This window comes from Larus michahellis, chromosome 1 (assembly GCF_964199755.1).
Source record: "Larus michahellis chromosome 1, bLarMic1.1, whole genome shotgun sequence".
Lineage (NCBI taxonomy): Eukaryota > Metazoa > Chordata > Aves > Charadriiformes > Laridae > Larus > Larus michahellis.
In genome coordinates this window covers 66,809,135-66,836,631 of record NC_133896.1, presented here as the reverse complement: position 1 = coordinate 66,836,631, position 27,497 = coordinate 66,809,135, and the positions used below count along the sequence as shown (strand labels likewise).

Here is a 27,497-nt window from a genome sequence, read left to right as displayed (position 1 = left end):
TCAACAAAGCAAGTATGTATGGTAATTTCTCTTCCATAGTCTAGTATTTATACTTCCCAGTAATCCCCTCACCCCTCCTCTGCAGCTGGACCTTCACTAACATGCTACTGGAGAATGTTAGATGACTTGGTTCCAGTGAGTGACTGACCGAGGACAAGAGGGGCAGTGTGAAGATGATGGTGGATGATGGGCTTGCAGAAAAAAAGAAGGATGAACTCAAGTTGCCTTCACTGAGGTTTTGCCTGAACTATGAACTAAACTCTACATTGTTGGCACTTCACAGGTGCAGACTGTAGTGTTTAGATCTGTGTGTGCACATGTGGAAAAGCCAAAAAAAGAGGTAAAGCGCAGGACTGGGAGTGCTGGTAAAATCAGTCCTGAACTATTAGCACTACATCATTCATACGGTATGAGCTCATTAGCAGATCCAAAGGATGAGTTTTACTGACTGCATCCTTATCCCCAGACAGACACCACTCGCCCCTCACCATGCCTTGCTGGCCCAGCACTCACAGGATGAAGGACTGAGCTCACAGAAGATCTGAGTTTAAATGCAAACTGTTTTGGTAGTCAAAGTGAGACTGAAGCATGAGCCTCAGCTCGCAGAGTCATGTCATGTCATCTGCTTCCTCTTTTCCTTTTTTGTAACACTATGTAAGTTGCAGATAAAACCATCAGTGAAGTTGCAGATAAAACCATCAGTGAGTGATCTAGGTACAAGTGAGGCCCTGGAATGGCAGCTGTGAGAAGTAAATCACCTCTGGCATCTCTCCAATACTAACTCTTCTGGAAGTAGGTGAAGACAATATGACCTTGGGAGATGACAGAAAGTAAGGAACAACATGACCCCAGCCATTCTGTCCCAGCACTGGTATCCTGGCTGCTGGAGTAAGTACTGAAGGCTTTGCCCACTGGCACCCCATCACCCCAGGCAGCAACAAGTCTTAGGGATCCTGCCGCACACTGGATGAGAGGCTGCCATTTCTGGAAGGGAGCACAACGGGCATATCTTTTCATATTTCCCTCACTGGAAATGAAGCAGGGACCCTTTGCCTTGTACTCAAACATAGGGTAGGCTTCTGTTTTCTGTTTGCCTTGTCCTGCCCTTGAATTTACATCTGTCCAAAGCAAGTATCAAAGCATAGCACTGAGAAATACTAGCAATTTGTTTAGCAATGGAGTTGGCCGCTGCAGTTATAGAGGTAGCTGGCTCAGAGTTCAGCTTACCCTTAATTTAAAAAACATTGGCCTGATACTTGCCCTGTTACCCTCCTAGAAAGGGTCTGCAGAACTGGTGCTAAAAATCACCCACACAATGACCATGGATCCAGGTTCATTCACCACAAGACCCCTTAGTAGGTGTTTTGGATAAACAAGGTACCTGCTTATCCCCGGAGTTTGATGTGGCTGGAAAGAGGAATACAAGGACAAGAAGAGACTCTGGGTAACAAGCAGAAGGGTTTTGCTGAGATTCTTTATCTTTCTTTCCAAAATGACTATCTTAAATCCCACCATAAAAACAGCACTCCTTTCACATCTCTTTAAAGTTGGACTCCTGGAAAGAGACTGATTATCCCTTGGCCCTTCCCTTCAGGAGGAAGGCCAGGCAGATAAATGCAAATTAAACCAATAACCTGTGCAGGCCCAGCCCAGACAGTTATTACTGACAACTGACCATGAGCACTTAATATAACAGTCTGGTTAATCAAAATGTAAAGCTAATTGTGTTGGGAGGGAAAGAGGAACAAATGGGAGGGACAGACACAGCTATCTGAGGGACAGAATAATAGTAAGATGCAAAATAATGCAGAAGCAAGAGCCTTATAATTATCTGAGGTTTCCAAGGAGGTGACAGCCGTTCTGAAAACATGAAATTCATATGCTCTGATCTTATTAGAGGCCAAGACAAGATGTCATCGCTGATCTGATGTAAAAGGCCAGTTTATCTCATGCAAGGACAGTTCCTGAAAAGGCAGACTTTAATAACTACTAAGAGGAGAGATCCTTCTAAAAGTCTAAAAGAACGGTGCAGGCTGTCAGTACCTTGATAAAACATAACCAGCTTTTTGCAGCCCATTATCTCAGTCCTCCCAAAGGACTAAGGCATTAAGGAGCAGAAGAAGATGTAAAGTGAGAGGACTCCCAACATAGTCTGTTCTCCAGTTCAAACCAGGAGTGCAAGGACAGGTTCTGCATGTGGTCCACTGCCATCCGGCCCTGTCCAAAGCCAGGGGAGTCCTACAGTGTCTTGTGGCTGGGATAACAAGGACCAGGGACCGGTCCAAAGGGTGCTTGAGAAGACTGGCAAAGTCAGAACTAGCACCCCCGTGAAGAAATCCCCTCCCCACCCTGGCTTGATAGGAGTGGGTTTCCATCTCTCTCTCCTTGATGAACCCCAGCCATTTACTCTCTACTGATGTCTGAGACATTCATGTTTGCTATCAGGTCAAGTTAACTGACACTCCAGAGGAATTAAGGATTTCACATAGCTGTTGGCCTGTTTTCTTCCTCTTGAGAGGAGGAAAGGGCATCCATTAGCACCACAGCAGTCACAGGTAATGGAGATGTATGTCTGGCTTGCTGGAAGAACCTTCTCTTCCCATTTGAGAGGCGAGAAAGGCCAGACGTGATTGGCCTTCTCTCACTCCTAATAAACCCTATGAATCACAAATAATTGCCTACTTAAAGCTACTCTTCTCTGGGGAATGATCCGACAGCCGGCGCCAAAGGAAGGGAAAAGTGGGAGGGGGGTCGGGAGGGATTTCAAAGAATAATTAGCTTAATACATTTCTGGACCTCAATATGACCACTCAGTCTGAGCAACTCAGGCCTTGTGGCTGAATTAGAAATGGCCGTGAAATATCAATTGCCATGAGGGATTGCACATGAAGGCAGCTTTAACAAGGCAAGCCTAAGGCAAGCCAAAGTGCCAAGCCTGAATATGGCCAAACATTTGAGGTGCACACCCCATGGCTTTGTTGCCCATAGGCATAAATTCATAAATCTGCCAGGAGAAAATAAGCCTGATCTTATTCTCAGTTAGCACTGGTTTTCCACCCAGACTGCCACTGAGCATGGTGACATGCCACCATGTTAGCAAGAAGAGAATCAGGCTCAGTGACAGAATCTGAGTCACTCCAGTCAATGCATGCATTGCAAAAAATAATATAAAAAAAAGACATACAGAGCATACATGTTCTCTATCACCCATTCTTAACACCCCTCCCTCCCACCAACCTTTCACAATGTAAGGATATTGCCCTTGTTAAGGGCCCTGTGTTAACAGGACATTTTCCTTCATACATGGGACATCTGCCGCCCTTCAGCACAGCAGAAGACTATGTACAACTGAAAGCGTGCTCCTGTCTTCTGTGATCCCCTCCATTTTCCCAACATACAATAGAGCTTAAGCCTAGGGAAACTTTAGTGCTTGAGTTTCCTTTCCAGCCTCCTAGCATAGTGTACTTCTGCTTTGCGCACTGTCAGCATGCTCTGTTTCATGGGACAGAGAGCAAGGAGAGCCATGACACCACTCACCAACCCTCTAGTATGATGCTGAGGAGTAATGACGGGTAGATGACCTGCACCTCCAAGCCCTGCAGAGTAGGCTGTATGCTACCCTTCTTCCTTACTAGCACTCAGTCCTCTCCTGAAAGTTAAATGTGACTTCAGCTGCACTGTGAGACTAAAAATGTCTCCTTCCACCTGTTTTTCTTACTGTAAGCTCTATTAATGTATTACAATTTGTGCTATGACTAGGGAACTACTGGGACAGCGCTGTGAGGGTCCTATCACCCTTATTCCCACTCAAGAGAACTGACAAGAAAGTTGATAGGAATACCTATGAAAACACTTATTAGAGTGCAAGACTGGAAGAAGTAATACTCTTCACTGCCTGAAAATCTCCCCTTCCAAAGCTGGAGGCAATCCACTGAGGACATCCATCAGGCTAGAGCAGCACACATACTGTAAAGCCCCTTTTGCTGTGAGAAAAGTGGTTTCACCTATGAGATAGGCTAGGTCCCTGCAAGGTCAGCACTGCGAGGCACCAGAATTTAATGAACAAGCAGCTACCATGTCTCTCTGTCTCACATGCAGCCAGGGCAGGTCTGGCCTCTGCTGCAAGAACAGTGATAGGACAACATGACCTTAAAGCTAAAATACCAAAGGACAGATGCTCCCCAGGACAAATCAGAGCAGCTCCAGGACATTAAGGAGGCTAAGCCCATATATAGCAGCCAAGATCTGGCCCACCCTGAGGATATATCACATTAGCTTGTGAAGCCAGTTAATTAGTCTCTTGTTTCTTTTCCTGGTGTGAAGCAGGAATTCTGTCTGAGTTGAGCATTCTCTCTCTTTTGAGAAAGACAGAGCTAAAGAGCCGAGGTCTCTTTTTTGCTCAGGAATTTATTGGGCCATTGATCTGATATGTATGTTTAAGGACAGCAGCTATGCCTTGAGGGAAGTGGCAGAGATGTCCCAGGAGCAGCAGCTTCTTCTGTGTGAACCTCATTCGCTGAGACCCTTCATCTGCAATAGCACAGCTCCCACTGAATTCTCCCACTGAACGTAATCTGGACACCGTCACTAGCACTTGCTTGTCCTCCTCATCTCACATACTGCAGGGTCTGCATATCAAACAGCCTCTGTTTGAGCTGCCATACCTGGGAAAAGTCAGAAACGATTCTTTAGGTTTTGTTTGGCACAAGAGAGCTCTCATGGGCTGTAATCTGTAGAGACATGAGGCGGGGCGGGGGGGAAGGGGACAATAAACACGCACACATTCCACCTCATTGCTTTTGAGTAAGGAGGCCAGCTGCTATTAGCCCCGTCCCGCTATCCCCTGCTGGGATCCCATCAGGAGGTGCCGCTAGACATGGGTAGACTTGTGCTCTGGAGCCAGGCTGTAGCCTCAGGCACAGGAGGCAAGGCTTCCAACTTCAAGAACTGAATCATTTTCTCTCAGCCTGGTACACCTGCCTGTCTCTCCAGCATCCATCACCATATTGAAGGCAGGGATGGTAGCAATACACAAACATTGTGGTAGACACTGTGTAGGACACTCATTGAATAAACCCCACTGCCCCTGAAAGCACATGCTTTGAAGAGGCTAATGCGGAAGCGCTCTGGGGACTTGCCCAGTGTGATCCAAGAGGGCAAGATGGCTCTTGGAGACCACCCCACGAGGAAGGTGTTTTGGGACAATCAGTTGCTGGGATCTCTACAAGCACTGTATGCTTGTGAGCAAGGCAGTATCTCTGGATGCCACAGCTCTTGCCTGCCCGCAACCTGTTTCTAAGCCTACAGTCACAACTGAGTATCTGGGTCCATTTTGGACCACAGAACCCAGGCAACGAGGAGCAGAGCCCAGCAGGTTTGGGTGAAAGGGTGTCATGGTCGGAGGGGGGGAAGCTACTTCCTCCATCAGCCCCACGTAGCCAAAGGGCCAGGCCTGTTCAGGCGGGGCAAATGCTCAAGGTGAACAAAAGGCTAAAGTATTTGCTGAAAGACATCCCACCACAGTGCGAATGCAGTCCCACCCACCCCGTCCCCTTCTCCCACAGCCTGAGGAGGAAGCCTCTGTACCTGTTTATTCTTTAGGTCAAGGGAGAGCTCATAATCGGAGGCAGCTGCATGGGAACACGAGGCCGTCCCTTTGCTGCGCTGCACTCTCACTGGGGAGCCCGTGTGGTGGAGGCTCGCCTTCTGCACCAGAGGGGAACACCCCGCTGCCTGCTCTTCTTGGAGCTCCGCATGCTGGGCTTTTAGCGTCAGGGTGTCGGACCTGCCTTCCTGGCCACTCTGTCTGCCGGCCTCCTTCGGATCCTCCGTTTCACACACGGCTTTCTTGCTTGTGGAACCGCTGGGATCATCACTGTGAACAAAATGCAATGTTTCGCTTTTTTTATTTGTTTTTATTATATTTTATTTATGATTATGTTTATTGTTGTTCTCTGTACTCATTCACTGAGTTGCATTTTAAATGTTTAGAGAGCCTGGGCTGTGAGGGGTCTCTCTCAGAGATGGATCAGGACTTTAAGTTGATGCAGCCAAAACTCTGATACCTCCCTCCCTGAGAGCAGGCGCCTGTGCTGCACACACTGTACAAACCAGTCCTGTGACTCCTGGAGCTGCCCGGCTGCCTCTGCTCAAGGTACTGCAGTTGGAGGTGAGGCACCAAGGAGGGTGTCATGGCTTACAGACACCTCTCCTGCTCCTTGGAGCAGCTAGCAGCTAGCAGTCACCTCTGTGCCCTTGCTGCCTGTTGCTCAGCATCCCCCTGTGCATCCCAGAGTTCCATCACCTGGCATGGAGCCTGGATTCCAGGGGTCCAGTTTTCCCCTGGAGTTTCTAAGGGCATGTGGGAAACGGTGCAGGGGCAGCTAAATGTTGCAGAGTTTCCAGAGAAACTCTTGGAGACCTGGAAGTATGAAGATGCAACACAGCCATCCAGCCCTGAGATCCTGAGTCTTTAAAGCAGTCTGCAATACAGCTGTAGCAGGCTGCAGAACTTCCATGAAAGAAGCCATTTCTTTCTGACCCACAGATTGCTGTGCCACTGAGATCTTGTGGAGAAAGGAAAACACCCCTTTCTCCTGTCAGCCACAGCAGTGCTTGTGTGAAACCAGGGTCTGGCAACAGTGCACTCTAAGAGAGCTGACAGGTTGCTCTAGACAGGATGGGATTAGCACATTTGATGCACTGAAGTGCTGAGGAAGTCTGTTAACCTCTCTTGCTGAATATTTTCAAGATTCATCCAATTTCAAACAAGATTTTGGTATTCTGGGGGACTGTTTGAACAATGAGAGTGTTTGTTTGTTGTTACATTAGTCACCTTCCAGTGGCTACAGAGGAATAATTTATGATTTCCAAGAGTGTGCAGGCCAGTCCACATGGACTCTGGGTTCTACTGCACCATCCCTAGAGGTATTTCCAAGAGTGTGCAGGCCAGTCCACATGGACTCTGGGTTCTACTGCACCATCCCTAGAGGTATTTAAGAAACGTATAGATTTGGCACTTCAGGGCATGCTCTAGCGGCAGAGATTGTAGGGGGTTTTTTTGTGTGTGTATATGGTTGGACTCAATGATCTCAAAGGTCCTTTCCAACCATGAAGATTCTATGATTCTATGATTCTATGTCCATCAGATACAGCTCCACCGATTTCCAGGGGAGGAGTATTTAGCTGAGAGCAACATCTAGTTTGGAAATAGTTACCACAGAACCAATGCGTTTAATTCCATTGAAATCAAGGATGTGTACTGCCTCCCATATTTAAACACCATTAAATTATTTAATTCACTTCTGAATCATATTTCTCTCTCTTGGATTTGCTCCACATATGACCGGTTCTGCTGTCATCTAGATAACAAATCATTTTATGATTGGTGTTGATGTCTGAGCAAAATCAGGGAAATTAGATATGATTTTTTGTAGCGCCCAAATTACTCAGAGGCATTTAAGTCTCATTTTCAAAAGTGCTGTAAGCACTTAAGAGCCCAAATCTTCTACCTGTAAATAGACTTTGCCTCCTAAGCCTCGGACCACTTGTGCATACTTACTAGTACTTTAAAAGGAAGTTCATTCTCTCCAATGGCAGCTCTTCTGTTCAGTAGATTTAAGAATCAAACTTAGAACCCACAGTTTCTAAAAATAAAGTATCACAACTTCAAAACTAAGAAAAATTAAGGATTTAAAGGTAAAAAGTTTCTTCTTTTACACACATGCATGTAGTCACCAGTTAGACTTAAAAAATAAATTCACAGAAGAAACCAGTCTTTGTCAAAGCATATTAAAATGACATATCTGCATACTCATCAACCAGGAAATACCACCATTAAAATGAGGCATAAAACTGTCCTTTTAGGTTGTACAACTTATAAAATCTTTCCTTGTTCTATTCCTGATACTATGTAATGGAACATTCTTTTTTTCTACACCTAAATACGTACATGTAAAGCGTGTACTTATTTTTAACTCCTTATGTTCTATGTCCATCCACGTTGCAGGAAACATTAATAAAAGACTTTTCTCTTACAGCCCTCACTGCAACATTTTTTATTGGCAGCCTCTGTTCTATCCATTCTCATTTTAACCAGCAGAGCAGTAATTTTTATCCTCGGCTCAAGGGATGACCAGGTGAACACGGACTTGATCATGTTTTCATTGAAGTGCGTGCCAAAAGCCTCACAAGTATTTCAGTGGGAACCGGACTGTGCCCTACAAAGCAATTTCAGCTAGATGCATAATCTTTGATTCAGCAAGCCACATATCCCAAAATTGCTCTGCTGAGTCAAGGCCACGGTGCACAGTGTGCTGCGCAGACTTTCTTTAGGGCAGATCAGGGCCTGAGGCAGTAGACTAGAGAGCTAGTTGACTTCCCTTCGAGCATGAATGGACTCTAAATGCCAGCAAATATTCCCTGACGTGATGGTCCTCTAAACACTTGCACATAGGCCTAACTCTATTTTTCTGAGTTCAGCCTCCACTGACTGCCCGTGGTAGAACGTGACGCGTGTGCGTAAGAGTTTGCAGCATTCGGGCGTGTGGCTCTGTAAGGCTGTACATCACCTCTAGTGTATGCTACCTATTTGGTTTTCTGTCGCACACAGTTTAGAGTCTGAGTGAGTAACATTCACAGCGACAGGATACCCTGCATGCACTGCTAACACAGGAGAAAAGCCAGGAGGCTTTGTGGAATCACAGAATAACCCAGGCTGGGAGGGAAGGCTGGAGGTCTGTATTCCAACTCCCTGCTCAAAGCAGGGCCGTTTCCAAACACAGATAAGGTTGATCTTGAGGTGTTGGAGCGTGTCCAGAGAAGGGCTACAAAGCTGGTGAGGGGTCTGGAGGACAAACCTTATGAAGAACGACTGAGGGAGCTGGGGTTGTTTAGCCTGGAGAAGAGGAGGCTGAGGGGAGACCTTATCACCCTCTACAACTACCTGAAAGGAGGTTGTAGAGAGATGGGGGCTGACCTCTTCTCCCTGGTGACAAGTGATAGGACAAGGGGAAACGGGTTCAAGTTACGTCAGGGGAGGTTTAGATTAGATATTAGGAGACATTTTTTCACTGAAAGGGTTATTAAACATTGGAATAGGCTGCCCAGGGAGGTGGTGGATTCACCATCCCTGGAGATGTTTAAAACAAGGGTAGATGGGGCACTTAGGGACATGGTTTAGAAGTGGCTCTTGTCAGGGTAGGCTAAAGGTTGGACTCGATGATCTTAAAGGTCCCTTCCAACCTCAACAATTCTATGATTCTATGATTCTATGATTCTATGATCTGGGCTTTCTCCAGTCAATTCTTGAATACCTCCGTATATGAAGATTCCCCAGGCTCTCTGGAAAGCCTTTGTCAGGGCCCTTAGAGCACTAATAGACCTTAATGGTCTGACCCGCCTCATCTGGGGCCCCCACAAATATCCCCTGCACAGTTCCCCCTTTTCAGCCCAGCCCAGAGCCATCAGTCCCTCCCCCAGCAAGGCTGTAAGAGTGCTGGTCTCCAGCACTCCTTCCCCTTTCCATGGCCATGCACCCACTTGATCTGGACTCTGACCTGCAGATTGACTCCCCAGCTTGACTTTGGACCTGTCTCATCACCACGGACCTACCCATTGAACACTGGGCTCTGTCTGACCCTAAGTATTCTCGCTGGACTTGATTCTTACCCTGGACAATGAGACAGAGGGCATTGGACCAACCCAAAATGCTCAGCAACTCATTAGGCATTGAGGACATTCCTCAAGACACAGGAGGGCCCTAAGACTGCAAGCACTAAGTGCACACATTCAGTCACGGTTGTGTGAGAAGCACCACCAAGCTGAGTTCTCCCACTCACAGAGCATAACTGAAGCTCCTAAAGACACTGTGCTAGAATAAGGATGTAAGCTAACCACACGGACACGTATAACCTTGCCTTCCTCCTCCACGCATGCTCTCAGCCCAGTGAATACGCCCATACAGAATGTATTGTGCTTATGCAAGGGATTTTCTGAGGGTCAAAACTCGGTCAAATCAAAATCAGATTCCAGTAAAGCACTCAAAGGCATTTTTCAGCTGGACGTTTTTATGCTAAATATAAACTTTTTAACCCCCTGCTGGTTCGGCTGTTGTGCTGTTCAGAAAGCAATAAGAAATAGTCTTGCTGAAGTGGGAGTAGTTTCCACACGTTCTTTTTGTGAGAAAAAAAAAATAAAACGGCTGAACTACTTTTACTCAGTGGGGAAAAAAAAGCCTCCAAAAAGGAGGACAAACCTACTTCACCTTTGAGCAAGAGATCGAACTTGGGAAATTTCAGCTTCAGCTGGTAAACTTCAGTGACTTATAGGCAATGGAAAAAAGGGGTAAAGACAGAGTTTGCTTAGCAGCCTGAATGCTAGCATTACGGCCCTATGGTTCCACTTAACATCCTGTATTTCCCCCAGGTTTACTCCCACCTTGAACCTGTTTAGAGGAACTGTTGTGAAAAGGCCTATTCTCTGTTGTCCAGTAGCAGCAATGGATGAAATCCTCATATGAGTGACAAAACACACTGCTAAAGATTGAAATATAGGCTAAAATCTTAACAATCCTGTTTTTTTCCCTCTGTCCTGAGTGACATAGTTGATTTGCATTGGTAAAGCACAGTTTTTGTTAATAAGTGAAGGCTCAGTAGCTATTGTAATCATAGTAACAAAAAAACCCAACAGCAAGAAAAGTTAGTAGGGCAAGGATAGACACTACAGCATGGAAGATCTCTGGGAAAAAAATGTTCTTAAGTAAATCATGGGGATCCACTTTCTTTCCCTTGGCCAGTGAGCAATCAGCCTCCCTGGCTGTGGGATGAAGGAAGGGAATGGAGCCATTGCACATTCTGTTTCTTGGATGAGCAAATTTTTCTAACCACTTGTAATAATTAAAAGTCCCATGCAGAGTCTAAGGTGTGAATCCCAATGTCCTGGCCAAAATCCAACTAGGTTAATTTAGTTCTGTATCCCAGCATCACCCCTGCAGTTTCAACTGTAATCACTGTTCTTTACTTGCTGCCCTAAAGTATCATATACCACCATCTTTCACAGTTTTTACAGCTACTCTTGCATGATAAATGAAGCAATTTTCTGCTAGTCATGCAATCAGGTAGGGAAGGTTTTGTAACATCTTTGAATTCTGTTTGATTGAAAGTTGTAATATTAATGTAAATCACTTGCAATCAGATAAAAAAGGAAGACTATAAATTCAGCTCTTCTGTTCTTCCTAGATGTTCCTACATGACTTTTATGACCCATAGCAACTAGCTTAGTCATTATTACAGAGAGATTTCATCTGCTGCAGAAAACACCTCCCATGTTTCAGATATCTCCCGCTACTTTTGCACTGCTGACCTGTATGTGCCTGCTGCAGACAGAAACCCGTTTTGTTAACAAAGATGGTGACAACAGACAATCTGACTGAGGACTTATATGAAATACTATAGCTAATCTAGCATTTCAAAACAGGGTTATTTGGGTTCTGGGCTGAATCCTGGTGTTTGTTTCAAGAAAGCAGGATGGTGAAAAAGTTCTCACTAAGACAATTCAACTGGGCACCCATAATTATTTTTGTCTAGCATGGGTGAGACTTCTGATATTTAACTTCTATGTGCAGATTTCTCAGAAAGATTGTCTATAAGGAGTACACTGAGGGAAGGATGTAGGGAGATGCCAGAGGAAAAATGGTATTATGTAGAGGTTTTTTATGACTTCCTTTTTTCTCCCTTCCTGGCATTTTGCAAACTTAAAGCCCAAGTCAGTGATAATAAATTATCAAACCAGAGAAGCCCATACATCCATTCCTAGTAGTAACAGCTCCCCATGTCTGTACAGAGCTGTTGTATCATACTCTGTCCTGGGAGAGATTTGACTGCTTTTCAGTTCCTACAGTATCAGGATGGTGCACTTTCTTGCATGCTCCTCACCATCTCCTTGCTGCTGGAAACACACATTTGCAGCTTGGCAAGGATCTGTGCTTCTAATTGTCAGATGTGGAGCTGAGCCATGATTATCTGTTGGATCTTGACCGACAGATTATTAAATCTTAAATATTCCCATCCTGATGACTTGAGAAAGAACATGCAGCCCCTTCCCCCCAGATATTTCAAGACAATTTCAAGCTAGACCTGTAGGCAGGAGCACAAAAGTTGGATGCTCCACACATTAGATTCCATTGCCTCACCGTCAAATACCAGAATCAGTTCATGATCTAAGAGTAATTTTCATAGCTCTCAGAAAGGTGTTTACAGCGTAGTTGAGTGATTAAACAGGGCTCTAGGGCCAGGAAAGCTCAAGGACAGTAATGTTAGTCCTGTAAAAAATTAAAACTGAGCTTTCTCACTGATCACTCCGTAGCTACACAGCTCCCATGCGGTCAAGACACAAAACTCATCTCTTTGTTTCTTCTCTCCTACAAGAAGAAAAATTGTTGCAGGTAAATAAGAGTAATAACAGAGTAACAAAAATAGCAATGGCCCTTCTGGACTTGGACAGCAGTGTAAGAAACCACTCACTCAAGAATAGGATGCTCAAATGCCCTGTTGGCAGGTATAACGCTTACGCAAAAAAATCTAGCTGGTTGGATAGGAGGAAGCTATGGTGTGTGAGGTGTGACAAAAATACTACGGAGGCTGATTCACCTCCCCTTTGTGTCCCTGTGTCACTCCAGGAGAGATGACATGGCTGTTTCCTTCTTCATGGTATTCAAGGTCAGTATGCAGGATTGTGACCTGTAACTGAGGCAAAGACAACGTGGACTGGTTGTGAAGGACCACAAAAATTTATGAATCCATTTCACAGAGCTCTTTATGAGGATCAATTGGTTGTTGTATATAAGCTGCTCCAAAGTGCTGTAAGCAATTAGTATTACCGTGGCCTGAGAGCCATATGAGACTTCAAAGCTTCAGAGATGTCAGAATAAAAAACCCTTAGAAAGTGACATATGGAGAATTAGACAAAGAGGTCACTAGCTAATGCCAAGAGAACAGAGTCCAGACCCCAAGTCTGCAAGAACCTGTGCTCCCTCTGTCTTAAGATATTTCAGCATTTCCGCTGTCCTCTCTCCTCTCTCTGCTCATAAAAAAAATAAAAAAATAAAATCAATTGCTGAGTTAGCAGGGTCCAAAGTGCCTTTTCAGTTTATTTCATTTCAGTGTTCCCTGAGGACACCCATAACATATGGTGGATGGGTTGATCAGAATTCAATGAAAAAAAAGTGGCTGAGACAGGCTTGGTAATATATAATGGGATCTTTTCAAGGTTCAGAAATTTCTGACATGCTGGGGGTCTGAGTGCAAAAGAATCGCTTCTGATTTGCTTTTAAGTTCAGGTTTTAGGGCAACTTGGAGGCAATGCTCTCTGGGAGCATGCTGAAAATGATGGATGGCAAAAGTCTCTCCTGCCAGGGAGGCAGGGAACTTGGAACTCGATCTTGGCAAATCATCCCCTGCCAGGCGAGCTGCAGCTTTCTCAGACAGTCTCCCCCAACACAGACAAATATAGGAACAAGATTCTGATTTTGTCTACATTCACGTAACACCTTGCAAAGCAGTGGCACCAAGCCATCTTCTCACACTAGTTTTACCCAAGAGGAATTAATGATAATTAGCCAAGCTCATTACCCATCCCAGAATATATTACTTGTTTCATAGAAAGGCTGGCACGCACACCTGTAAAATAGATTTGACAGTACAGTACGGTAAATACATTGGAAATCAATTAAATTTAACATCCTTTAGCACAGACTGAACGAGGCAACATCTTTTCAACATTGCTTAAAGTGTTTTCGGTGAGATGTGTATTAAGCAGACAGAAAATGTAATAATACTAGTAAATGTCTCAAGTCCCACAGGGTCCAACAAGCCAACGTCAGGGCCTCTATTTCAGATTTGGTATTTAAATATGATCCCCATGTGCTGTGTAATTCCCACATTGTTGTGTCGTTGTACCTTTTGCTACAGAACAGCGCTACAGGGGCTAAACTTTTCTGATGCACCCCACGCCCTTGTGGTGCAAAGATGATCGTCCAGGTGTCAGTCTGGGCTGGCTGCCTGTCTGAGGGACCGGCTCTCCATGAGTAACTTCAGCCACCGGAGGACTAGGATCTCCGCTTTTTCATGGAGACAGACAGGTTCCTCCAGAGAGTGACTTGGAACAGCTAAACCGGTTCTCGCTGTATGAGAAGTGGTGTTTAAGGTGCAAGGTTGTCTGTGCTGGGTGGTGTGGTTGTCACACAGTGTTTTCCTTATAGTTCCTATGTGTGTCTGGGTGACACCTCAGAATAAGACTCGGGCCATCTCTGGGGCACATCCCTCTTTCCTCCTCTCTTCCCAGCCCCGCATCCTATTTCACCAGCTGCAGGAGCACAGGACTCAGCTCAGGAAGTAGAGCCCCTTTCTCAGCTGCCCACCACACCTCTGTGCTTGATGCCCCAGGCCAGTTGCTGTGTTGTCCCTGCAGGTTAGACTAGGAGGAGGTCCTGCAGCCTGTCACTGCAGAGGGGGTTACTTATGGCTGTGTCAAACGGGGCACCTGTGCTTATCACTGAGGTGCGAAAAGCACCAAGTGGACAGTGAAGGCACAGGGGGGTCTTGCTCTGCAGGGTTTAATTACTTTTACTTTAACCCCAGACTTCTCTTGCCTCTGCAATGTTTGGTAAACACGACCTTTTAGAGAAGGAAAAAACAGATGGCATCCTGCATTAGTGTAACTGCCCACTCAGCACCCCGGGAAAGAGAAACTTGGCTTCTCAGCAGCAGTCTTTCTGCCACTTCAACTCAGATCTCTTGGCTCCTCATCCCTGAGGCAGGTTTGAACAGCACCGAATTCGCTGACAAAAGCCTGCTGGTGCAATCATGCAGAAGATAGAATTTCACTGCTAAAATGAGATGAATTTAGGGCTGGGAGGCAGCAGAGCCTCTACAAGGCAAGGAAACCTTGCATATCTCCTCAGTCCATTGCTCTCCTATTCCAGCTACCTGTAAGCTGGATTAGGGACGCAAATCTTGGCGTTTATAGACCCAAGGAAGGGCTTCTGTGGTCTTCTTTTTCCACCTGTTGTGACAGACCCTGGGTTGGACTGCACCTCTGAGTTCCTTCCTAAGGGATCAGGGTAACTGAATACTGAATGCCAAGCCACTCTCCATGGTATTTGAAAAGTCACGGCAGTCAGGTGAAGTCCCTGGTGACTGGAAAAAGGGAAACATTCCACCCATTTTGAAAAAGGGTAGAAAGGAGAACTCTGTGAACTACCAACCTGCCAGCCTCACCTCTGTGCCTGGGAAGACCACGGAACAGATCCTCCTAGAAGCTATGCTAAGGACGGAGGACAGGGAGGTGATTCGAGAGAGCCAGCATGGTTTCTCCAAGGGCAAGTCCTGCCTGACCAACCTAGCGGCCTTCTATGATGGAGTGACTACAACAGTGGACAAGGGAAGAGCTATGGATGTCATCTATCTGGAGTTCCGTAAGGCCTTTGACATGGTCCCCCACAACATCCTTCTCTCTAAACTGGAGAGGTATGAAATGGATGGGTGGACTGTTCGGTGGAACAGGAACTGGTTAGATGGTTGCATCCAGAGGGTAGTGGTCAATGGCTCAATGTCCAGATGAAGATGGGTGACAAGTGGTGTCCCTCAGGGGTCACACTGGGACCAGTACTGTTTAATATCTTCATCAGTGACAGACAGTGGCATTGATTGCACCCTCAGGAAGTTTGCAGACAACATCAAGCTGAGTGGTGTGGCTGGCCTGAGGGAAAGGATGCCACGCAGAGGAACCTGGACAAGCTCAAAAAGTGGGCCCGTATGAACCTCATGAGGTTCAACAAGGCCAAGTGCATGGTCCTGCACCCAGATCGGGGCATCCCCCAGTATCAATACAGGATGGGGGATGAAGAGATTGAGAGCAACCCTGCTGAGAAGGCCTTGGGTGTACTGGTGGATGAAAAGCCGGACATGAGCTGACAAAGTGCGCACGCAGCCCAGAAGGCCAACCATATCCTGGGCTGCATCAAAAGGAGCATGGCCAGCAGGCTGAGGGAGGTGATTCTGCCCCTTTACTCCACTCTCGTGAGGACCCACATGGAGTACTGCATCTAGTTCTGTAGCCCTCAGCACAGGAAAGACATGGACCTGTTGGAGCGGGTAGAGGAGGGCCACAAAAATTATCAGAGTGCTGGAGCACCTCTCCTATAGGGACAGTCTGAGAGAGTTGGGGTTGTTGAGCTTGGAGAATAGAAGACTACAGGGAAACTGTACAGCAGCCTTCAAGTACTTAAAGGGGGCTTATAAAAAAGATGGGGACAAACTTTTTAGCAGGGCCTGTTGTGATAGGACAAGGGGTTTCAAACTAAAACAGGGTAGATTTAAACTAGATATAAGAAAAAAACAATAATTTATGCTGAGGGTCCTGAAACACTGTACCAGGTTGCCCAGAGAAGTGGTAGATGTCTCATCCCTGGAAACATTGGACATGGCTCTGAGCAAACTGATCTAGTTGAAGATGTCCCTGCTTACTGCAGGGGGGTTGGACTAGATGACCTTTAAAGGTCCTTTCCAGCCCAAACTATTTTGTGATTCCATGATTCTATGAAGGCAGCAAGTGAGCTGCTTCACAGGAAGATCTTTGGGCAACCCAGATAAATTCTGTTTCTGTTCTTATGTATCTCGGCTATTTCATCTCTTGTGATCACTTCAGCCCAGCAGAAGGCCACTGCTTGTGTCAAACCACAGAGAAGAAAGGATGGTCCTCCTCGTCATAAAGGGTAACAGCCTCAAATCACCATCCTCAATACCGTCCAAACACCAGCTTTAGGAAATCAGATATGATACAGCTTTTAACTTTGCCAGTGTGTTCAGATCTAGGGTTTTAGGTTAGCCTATGGCTGAAGACCAAGAGAGAAACAGCACGGTTAGCATTCCTTCCTCTTTTCCCCAATCCAGTGACCACCCCCCAGCCTTGTACAGCAGGCACAAAGCTTTACATCTCCAAGTTCTAACCTATTTTGTCACTGGTGCTTCACTCACACTCTGATCCATTTCATGTCACTTCTCTTCCCTGAGGCCTTATTTCCTTTTCCATATTTCTTCATTCCCATTTGGAAAACAGGATGACTTAGCAGCTTCAACATTTGGTCATACAAGCTTATATTCCCCTAGGGTCACTCGAACTTTTCTTCCCTATGAAGATGATTCCCATCCTTATAATTTGTACTCAGACATGGACCTTTTGGGGCAAGATCATTAAGAAAAATAGGAGTTTGACTTGACAAAACCAATCCTACTGTGGTGTTGAGCAGAACTACGGCTGGTGCTAAATGGCATTATGCCAGTGGACTGCACCAAAGTAATGGAGGATCTATCCCAATATGCTGTATTTTAAGACACTATGTAACATGCTTATAAGAACCAATTGTGGGGTAACAGCCCAGCAATACTTTTCATAATGCAATTCTGCACCATCCATTTTTGTGCATCTTGACCTATCACTCTCACATTAGTGTATTCTGGGAATTTACAGGCATCTGTTATATTTTGCCAGTCACCCCAGAAGACACGTGCAAAAGAACACCAGCAATGTGTACATAGGGTAGTCTGTCCTCATCTTCCCACTTTCCCCAAAAGATGGAATGAGAGAGATTGCAGTCAACCCAGATACACAGGCAATAATAACAGAATCCTAACCTGTTTACAGGAAAGCAGCAACATACCAGTGTGGGACACGACAAAGGTGACACATGTCTCTAGTCACTAGCAAATACAGTTCCTGGTGGGATGATGGTACAGTCTGTGTATGGAAAGAATGAAGGTGCCAACCAGAGATGGTTAAAAGTTACTAGAACACACTTCCAAATGGTGTGGCCAGAGTCAGGTTATTCAGTCTCAAAAGAAAAATCTCACTGAACTCAGCTTCTGTTTATGTCTTGATATTTTTCTTCAGGTTGATGTTTCCTCACAGAAGATGGAGAGGTCTCCAGCTCTTCTGCAGTTTTTGAACAAGCCAGGTGAGAGTCCCAAAAATCTCACAACTTTTTTACACCCTCTCCCTCAGCTATCTAGCTTTTTGCAGAGCCCATATAGAGTGGCCTAAGCAGCTCTACAGTGTGCTTCTCTTCAGCATCTCAGACTCTTCAGTTCTTCCTGGAGCATATGAAAGCCTGCCAGGGCCACATGCAGAAGAAGGAACTCTGGAGCACAGACATGTTTTTCCAAAGGGAGAGCTTATTGTATTTAAGCACAGAGCTTGCCCCATGGGGGTGGTCAGAAGATGAACCTGCATAGGAATGAGTTAGTGTTGCAGAGCACAGAAAAGACAAAAGGCCTTTGTATTGACAGGACACTGCAAGAATATGTGTAATAAAAGGCCACAGCCTCATTGCTGTCACTGCCAAAGAATACTGGCATGAACAGGAATATTCCAGCCAAGGGACCTGCTCATTTATCTCCTGTTCATATGTTCTTGTTCCCTCCAGTTTCTTCTTTCATTTACACTATTTTTTAACTTCCTGCTTTTCCTACTCCTCTCCTGTCATTCTCCTTCTCTGTAGAGCATGTTTGCCATCCATTTTCCTTACAGTAGCACTGTTATCTTTGTTGGGGTGAGTCTGTCTCCCTTTCTTTCTCATTGGCTCTTTTTTCCATCCCTTTGCCTTATCTCTCTCTGCCTTGTAAGTGTGTGGACAGAGGGTCCACAGCAACCACCTTGTCAAGTTCAACAGAACACACCTTAGCGTACCCAAGATCTAGAATGGCCCAATTTTGCAAGTGGCTGCATCTTGACTGATGCAGATCAGGTCAGATGATATCAGTAGAGGATTAGAATGAATAGTGTGAGCTCCACCACAGTCCATCTGCTATTACTTCATCAACCGTCTGTGCCCATTTTCCAGTGCTAGGTACAGGACTATTTCCAAAGCTGTCATAGCCTCTTCTCATGCATCTCTGTGGCATTATCACACAGAAAACACAGGATATATCAGGTGTTTATGTTGCATTCCACTGGTTTTAAAAAGTTGCCATGTTATGGGCAGGGAATTCTTTGCAATGCATGACAACATGAGGATCATGTCACATGTGGGAGAAAAATACTTGATTCCAAGTCCGAATTCCTCTAGGGCAGGACCCATGTAAGCAACAGGCGTAACAGGGGAAAAGGAAGGACTGGAAGAACATGTGGCCAGTCAAGACTGTATACAGCTTCAGGCTCTCGGAAAACATGTGGCTGATGGGTATCTTTGCAGTTTCAAAAAAGGATACTTCAGATGGGTTTTCTTTGGCCTCTCTCCTGCCATCTTCCTCCTTCCCAAAGAAAAGTGCTGACAGGGGCAAAGCAAGCAACCAATATCACAGGGAGACTCCAGTTTCTGCCAGAGATTTTTTTTTTTTTCCGTTTGAAGAGCCCATCTATTCCTCACTTTACTTCCCCACCCTCATGTTCTCCAAACTTGCCTGGAAGTGGCCGCAGCAGCTGTTGGAGAGAAGGAGCAGAGAAATGCCTGTGTGGGCGATAGTGCCAAAACGTCCTAGTGGATCTCCTTCACAGGACTGAGATGCTGCAACTGAAACTCACCTCCTGTTTCTTTGGATGCTTCCAGAAAGGGACATTCCTCCCAGGTCATAGTACCAGAAGAATTGCCACCTATACCTCCCTGCAAGAGATTCCCAAGGTTGTTGGTAACTATGATGTTAAGGGTGTTCTCTGAAACAGTTTTTGCTTATAATTGTGTTTCCCTGTTTCCCCCAAATCTACACGCACTAAGTACCTTTGTGGTTCTGTATCTAGGCTGCTGCAAAGCAATTAAATCTGCTAGTCCTGACTGTACAAAATACCCATGAAAAGCAAGGAATCTACTCACTCCCAAGTTTAGAAAGAGTTCAAATCTGGGTCTAGACATTTCTCCTCACCCACATCTCTGTGTCAGACTAAAATCAAAACTCTGACAACTATGAACCTGGGGAATATTTATGTGAACTTTGCTGACCCATCCCTGCCTATTTGCAGCATCCCCACAACCTCCAATTGTAATATCTTGAACAGGATTATCAAGTCTACAGGGAGGAAAGAATAAGTAGATGACCTGTTAAGAAGCAGAAAAAATCCTCTCTTCATGCTTGTGACCTCAATAAGGAAAAGAAATGAGAAAAGAAGCACAAACAAGATGTGCTAACAAAGCAGAAATGCTGCTCAAACTTCTCCTGTGTGTTTTCAAAAAAAGTGCTGTGGAGGACTTTAGCACGAATGAAAGAAGTCAGTCTGAAGAGCTTTGCATATGGAGTTATTTGTCCTCAGAGCACACAAGGCACAGACCATGGGCGTAGAGGCTTGCTTTGCACTGGCATGTCCAGGTGCTGTAAGCCTGACCTGGCGTGTTCTCCATTAAGAATCAGAGAAGAATTCAGCGTCCATGGTCCACTAACTGGAGGAGCTTGCACTTGACACTGACAGCTGGGGGCCAATTAGTCAGAGTTGTTATAATGTTTTGTGTGGTAGGTTATAGATCTGATTTGATACAGACTAGAATCATTATCATGTTCCACACCCGGGCCAGAGCCACTGAGTAACTCTGAGCTGAGCGGAAGCACTAACCTCCAGATTATATATCCAATATCCTGCCAGCAATCTTAAACCAGAAAGGCTAATTTCCCATTTCATGAACTGGATTTGCATTCTTTCTGTCAGGCAAGGTCAATCTTTTACAAATTCAGACAAAAGGTGGGTAGCTCAGTTGTTTTTCTGTAATGCTTAAAGAGCGATGGGTACTGGTGGAAAGTCATCATTCACCACCTGTTATCATTCCCCACCTGTTTTTTATCAAGATGCTTTGGTGATATCTAAAAGGAGAATCAGCTTGAAGAGTGGTTCAGTTCTCATCAGCTTCATGGGTCTCAGTCTTAAGGGCTATTGCATTCACAATCCAAACAAAGTCTTGTGGAATTCTCAGGAGGATCTAACTGTTAGAGGACCTAGAGTGACCCAAGGGCAAAGTGAGAGCTGTACTGGGAGGAAAGATGTTCCTGGGCTACAGCAGTGGGGAGCCAAAGAGGGACATGATGCTGTGACTGTGCAGTGGATAATGTTCATGGCTCTTTTGTGCCAGTGCCTCCCAGTATGACTTCATAGGACAAAGAACAAGCACATGTTCAATGGAAACAGAGAGTTCAGGTAAAGAGACACGAAGAGTCTCCAGCAGATCTCCAGAAGTAAATGAAGTCAGATTTTGCTTTTTAACCATGTGCTGCTTAGGTTGTAGCATACTTTTACGCAGCTCAGACAGCTGGGAAGAAAGATGTTTGAAGGCTTGATTTCAAAGAACTGTCTAAAATATGTCCATCCACTTTTCACCCTCACACATGTAAAAACGGAGCAATGAGCACAAAGGACTCCTGCCAGTAAGAACACGTATTTCCATTTGTGTACTCTGGTAAATCAGGAGTGGAGCAAGAGGGAATTTCACCACAACTGTAAGGAAGGCTGGCTTGGAGATGTAGCCAATGACTTAAATGTCTCCTTACCACTAATTGGTGCTGTGATGCCAGGCAGTAACCAATCTGTGAGTGTGACTAATCCAGCAGGCACTTTAGAAATGAGTACACAGCTGTTTGAAGTCTAACCTATATTGAGTTACAATTTAATTGGTCCGTAATCATGAAGTAAACACTTGCTAGTTGCACTAATTGTGTTTCAACCCTGATCTAGGCAGCAGTCTCCCTACTGGAAAGTGAGGAAATATTACAGAAAAAGACGAGCAGAGTTTGCCCAACTTTTCCATAGATGTTTCCACGGATGTTTCAGGCCCTAGCTCTTCTGCTCAGTACACATCCAAGTCCTTCCAGAAGACTGTTCAGATCCCCGACCTCTCCTCTTCCTGGGAGGACTCTTTGTCTCCTTTGCCTTAAAAGCAGGTCAGGTCTCATCTGCACTTCCTCCAGATAGGAAGGACCTTCTCTCTCCCACAAATGTAGGTGGAACATACCTCCTACCCAAAGAGCTATCTGGCATCTGATCCTGCCCCTCACACAAATGCACCCGGATCCCGTCCAGCCTCCTTTGTGACATGATCCGTCAGCCCTCCAGTGCTATCCCCACGTCCATTGCCAAAGTGGACCTACCCCAGGTGCTTAAAAGTTTTATGTAGAACTTTTCCTATCACTGGAGCAGAGGTGATTTTCTGCTGATTTCCTATTCAGCACCTCAGGCGAGCCAGAGGCAGGCTCCGAAAAGCCTATGAAAGGCAACTGAATGAATATACTGTTCCCTCCAATTGTGACTCCATCATTTCCTCTCATTACTCTAATAGAAACAAATCTTTCTCATCTCAGCCCTATTACCTCACACAAAGGAAAATGGTATGTAATCCTGTTAGAGCTGGGCTGCTGCTGGACACATTTTAAGGTCATTGTTCTGGGATGCCAGTCTCCACTGTGTGAGACTGGGAGAAGTGGGAAATGCAATTACTAGGCTATTCAAATCCCTAGAATGAAATGCTGCTGTTAACAGGCAGAAGCCAGCAAGAAAAAGAGCAGTTGCTTTATAAAATTATAGGGTTTGGCTAAATCAGAGTCTAATCAGCACTTCAGTAAAGGAGCAGGGTTAGGTTCTACTGCCATCCATGGAGTCCCCTCATTCCCCTCAACCTGATCTTTGGCATCCCCAGTGGAAGCCCAACCTGCAAGATGGGTTATGGTCATGAAGCCAGTGGTGTACAAGTCCAATGGTGGTCCATGTCCAGGATTTACACTCTACTTTGAAATGGGGAAGCCCTAAGAGTTTAGCAACAGGAATCTGCCTGCTGCCGCCATCACCTCATACTGTAATTTGGCTCTGAGCTGCTTGTGAGCAGATTCTGGGATCAAATCTGTCTCCTAATATTCATGGCCTATGGCACCAGTCTTGCTGATTGCTGGTGCAACCCAGCTATGCAGCCAGGTGGGAAATTTGTATTGCTAAACTCATGGAGTTGTAACCCCCCACAAGGAATTCATATGCTGGAGGAGAGAAGGGAGCTAGCGCTGCTCGTGGCAGTCAGTGAAGCAAAGCAGAACAATACGAGTGGGAATGATCACAACTGTCTCATCGAGTTGGCTTCTATTGAGTGGTTAGACACTGACGTGTTCCTAATCATTCCCACCCAAGTGAAGCCAACGCATTTTTAGCTGTACAGGTAGTAAAGACAGAGTCAGAAATCTTGCAGGACAAACATTATGAAGGACCACACAAGAACAACAATGACCATCACAAACCACAAGCAGAGACAAACTTTTGTCACGGACTGCTCCTGACAGCCAACCTCCTACTGTTATGTCCTGTGTTTCCTTCTGCTTCTGCCCCACACTTGAGCAGTGTGGCTGCTCTTGTTGGTCTCTCATGCAGTCAGGCAGTCACTCTTCTTACTGCCTCGAAGCCCCTCTTTATCTTCACCTTCCCTGCTGTGTTACCCTCCTGCTGCCAATGTTCCCTCAGTCTCCCAAAGGATTTCTTGTCCCACAAGATAAAGCTGGGTTCCTGCTGAAAGCAGGACTATTTTTGCAGGTCCCAGAAGGAAGTGATGTGGGCTGAGGTAAGGTTCCTGGTAGAGAAGGAGAAAGCAGCCGATCACCACTGGAGTCTCCAAGTCCCTTGAAGAGACGAGAGTCACTTCCCTGTTTATGCTCTTTATTAGTCCCTATTCTCTTTAATCGGCTTAGACTGATGAGCCGAGGCAGCGGTAGGGATCAGCCAGGCTGTTTAATTAAAGGATTGCAGCTCAGCCCTGCAGTTTGGGGGTTTGTGTAAATGAGCTGCAAGTACATTATTTAATCTGCTGCGCAGAGAGGAGTTGAGGCATTAATGAAGCAAACTCTAATTAAAACTAGACGGCTGATGGTTATTAGTGGCATCAGTTCTGACAGGATTTATCTCATTTAGGGAAATGCCTGATCATGGAGGGGGAAAAGAAAGAATAAACCCGAGCTGGTTTATCAAATTCACCACAGCACCACTTGTGACTGGCTGTCCATTCAATAGGGCTCAGGAGAGCTGCACAGGGAGCCCCTGTGTCCCAGGCTCTCCCATCAGGAGCCCTGATGAGCTTATTTAGGGATACGCTTGGCTCACCCAGGAACTGATTGCCTATTCAGGCTGTCTGACCCATATATTTCAGTCTTGATTGACTTTTGTTCTGCCTTGGTTCAATGGGTAGCCTGTTCATGATTTGAGCAGGGTGACAGGCTCTGCAAATGATCTGATGAGCTTCTCCCAGCAGTGTATTGTGCCATTCCAGAGCAGCATAACTATGAGCTATGGACATCTGCTCCACGGTGACCCTGTGTTTTTCCCTCTCCTGCATTTTTTTGTCCTCCTCACTGCATTGTATATGTAACTTCAGATATGAAGGAATCCCATGGTTGACTGCAGGACCTGTCAGAGGCTAGGAGGTGCTTTCTGTCCAGCATGAAGCTGACCAGTGAGTTTAATAGTCCTGCCTGTGCTCTGCCTTTCTTCCGGCACAGTGTGTGAAGTAGGGATGCTCTTCTCGCCTGAGACAGTCACATAGAGAGATCACAAATAAAAGTTTCTCTGTTTCAAAAAGCAAAAATTCTGCATGCCTGTTTCTCACCTTCAAATAGCCATGGTGGCTTCAACCATGTCTATCTCTACATAGAATATTGTGTCACACACAGACAGATTCAGGACAGCTATTAGGGTCTGGGGGCAATAGAAATGGGGAGGACAAGAGAAAGCCTTGGGAAAAAAAGTAAGGAAAGAAGGAGGCCTGGAGAGTGGGACAAGCTACAAAAGACATAAAATGGACAGGCACAGATCAGTATGAGAAGCCCCTTAAGTAGAAGCCCAGATGCAACATGCTGTAGGGGTCATTGCCATTCATTCCCACTTCTGACTTTCCTGGCTTAGACTCATCTTTGGATGCAACCTGCCAAAGTTGTTAAATTACTGGAACAAATGATTGCTTCCTCTTCAATTTACCTGCCAACTCCAAGGTGAGAAATTTGGTGGTTCCCAGCACAAGGAAGGCAGGAAAACTCAGGCTCAAAGGATAGGTACGGCTTTTGGGAGTCACTGGGACAAAAGGAAGGCCTGAAGTATGAGCATGACAAAAATGACACTAGAGTGTCTTCACTGTAGGAGTGACAGCCTTGTAGGACAAGAAAATGCTAGAAACTAATGGAACCAATCAGAAATAAGATGGAGGCTAGGACAAAAAAGGGACAGGGTCAAGGATCAGAGTATGAAGATAGAACACTATGGCAAAATTGAGCTTTGGTTCAGACAAAATAGAGCACATCATAAGCAAAACTCTCTCTCTCTCTCTAGAAATGCAAGGGAGAGGTTGCTGTCCCTACAACAGAAACCTCTGCTGTCTCCTCCTCTTCCTTGCCAGCATTTCCCCATCTGCCACAGAGGTGCAAGTGCAGATGTCCCACAGGGCTGTCATGGAAACTTTACCAATGCTTGAAAGCCCTCAGCACAGACATCATGGAGGTTAACCCTTCCATCCTCATACACAAATAAGCAGGAGTCCTGCTTCTTTACCCTGTCTCCAAGTGTGGCTGAACCCTACTTTTGAACATACACACACACCCCTCCCTGTTCTCTTCACACTTTTCCTTGGAAGGAAATCAGAAACCACAGTCTACTCCAGTGAGCAGAACAAACAAGAGAAATATCATTTAAAAAATGCTGCGGCCTCACTACTGCAATTCAGCTGCCCAATTCTGTCCAGAGCTCTCCCTAGTAATTCAGGCTTCTTATACAGATGCCAAAGGTCAGATGTAAAAGTCTAGCAGTGTGATGAGCAAAACCTTTAAAGAGAAACCTGTTTACTGTTGACAGAAGGGTGATGAGGCATGAGGAAAAGGAGTAGGTCTGTGAGATGGAGGTGTAAGAAGTTGTGAGAGGAGGAGATGGCAAGAATAGAGGGACAAGGCCAAGCATGGAAGCTATACGCAGTATGTACATCTCAAGTATTTTTGAGGCTCCTTGGACCCCTTGGTCTTGGCACTGATGTCATTCACTGGTGAGGGAAAGCTATGACAGTTGCTGGTGTACCCACACCTGGCTGCACTGGATACAAGTTGGTAATAGCTAATAGTACCTGTTTGTAATTGTCCTTCATTGGCAAGCTCAGACCATCTCAACACATGTAAAACTGTGCCCCCCCCACCCTGTCTCAGCGTATGAGACAGGACCCTGAGTTTTTTTGGTGACTTTTGCTGTAGCTTAAAGATTATGGGTCTATACTCGTGTGTGTCCAGGCACCTTATAATGTGGGATAACTGATTTGAAGGACAAGAGTGAAGCATGTGTATGTCGGTGTCAAAGTGATGCAGAAGGGTAAGGAAAGGTACAAGTGTGAATGCGGGTTGATGGAAGTAGACGTTTGAAGAGAGGCTGAAAGTATTTTTTTGGAGGTGCATGGGTGTGTGTGAGTGGAGGCCAGAATGGGTTTGTGAGCAATTACACAACACTACGAACAGTAATCTCTGGGAGGGAAAAGAGAGAGACAGCAGTGCTGGGGACTTGGGACATAAGGGAGGATGTAGGAGGATAGGCGTGTATAATACGTGAGTTTTTTTCTGGGACAGGAAGATTAGTGATGGATGAAAAGGAAGTAGGGGATGGAAAAGAAAAGGTCTTGCTGGCAGCAATTTCCCACCTTGGTGAGGAGTCCAGAGATGAAGGCTTCTGCTCTGCATCAGCTGCTGGGCAACAGAACTGGTGTAAAACAGTTTCATTCCTGTAAGAAAAAAAACACCATAGCAGGTCAGTGTTCAGCTCACTCAGCAGAAAATTCAAGGGAAAATGCCTTTCCCAGGGCTGTTCCAAGGGGAGAGTGACTCCCAGTGATGCTGAAACAGAAATCTGATTATTACATGAACGTTTTGCACTCCAAGGTGGTGGGGAGCAGGAGAGTAGGGGGCTGACAACTCTATTCCCCTGCCTTACCTGTCCTGCTGCTGATGTCAAGCTGTAGGGAATGGGGCAAAAGCACCCAAATAAAAAGGTTTCCTTCTATCAGTATCTGTCTCATGAGCCCATACATCTCATGAAAAACAGTTTTCCCTGTCTCTAACTTTTATTTCTTTTGGGTCAAAAACTTCCCTTTAGATGTGTTTCCTTAGGTATGTTTCCTATACGTTGTTATGCAAAGAAGTTGATTTTTTTGTTGACAGTGAGCAAATTAACTCCGCAGACATTTCTCCTGAAACCTCTCTAGGGCACAGAGATAGCCTCGGCACATCAGCACTGTGCATTACCAGAAACAGTAGCAGAAAACTTACAGGACAAGCACAAGTAGGGGGGCTGAGATCATGACGAGAGGAAGATATCATGGCAAAGAAAAGCAAAACCATAAACCTGAGCAAAACACGAGAACAAAAGGCTAAAAATGTGTTTATTAGATAAGAAAGGCAAAAGAATTAATCGGAAGGAAGAAATCCTAGACCAAACTTCCAAAACTGCTCACTGGTCTTGAGTGACTTGTTCTTGGGTCC

General features: G+C 45.5%; 1 protein-coding gene across 7 annotated transcripts in view; it reads right to left on the bottom strand.

Annotated features, from left to right (window-relative positions):
• IQSEC3 (IQ motif and Sec7 domain ArfGEF 3) overlaps positions 1-27,497 on the bottom strand; it is a 106,754-nt gene that overhangs the window by 33,636 nt on the left and 45,621 nt on the right. For 4 of the 7 annotated variants that reach the window (XM_074583640.1, XM_074583652.1, XM_074583630.1 and 1 more), the window contains exons 2-3: positions 26,660-26,740; positions 5,587-5,875 (exon numbers count right to left, since the gene is read on the bottom strand). In XM_074583640.1, coding sequence (XP_074439741.1) covers positions 5,587-5,875; positions 26,660-26,740 — 370 coding nt within the window. Of the gene's footprint in view, positions 1-5,586; positions 5,876-7,561; positions 7,647-26,659; positions 26,741-27,497 lie in introns of those variants that run through there. The other 3 variants (XM_074583680.1, XM_074583689.1, XM_074583673.1) reach the window with 2 other exon arrangements.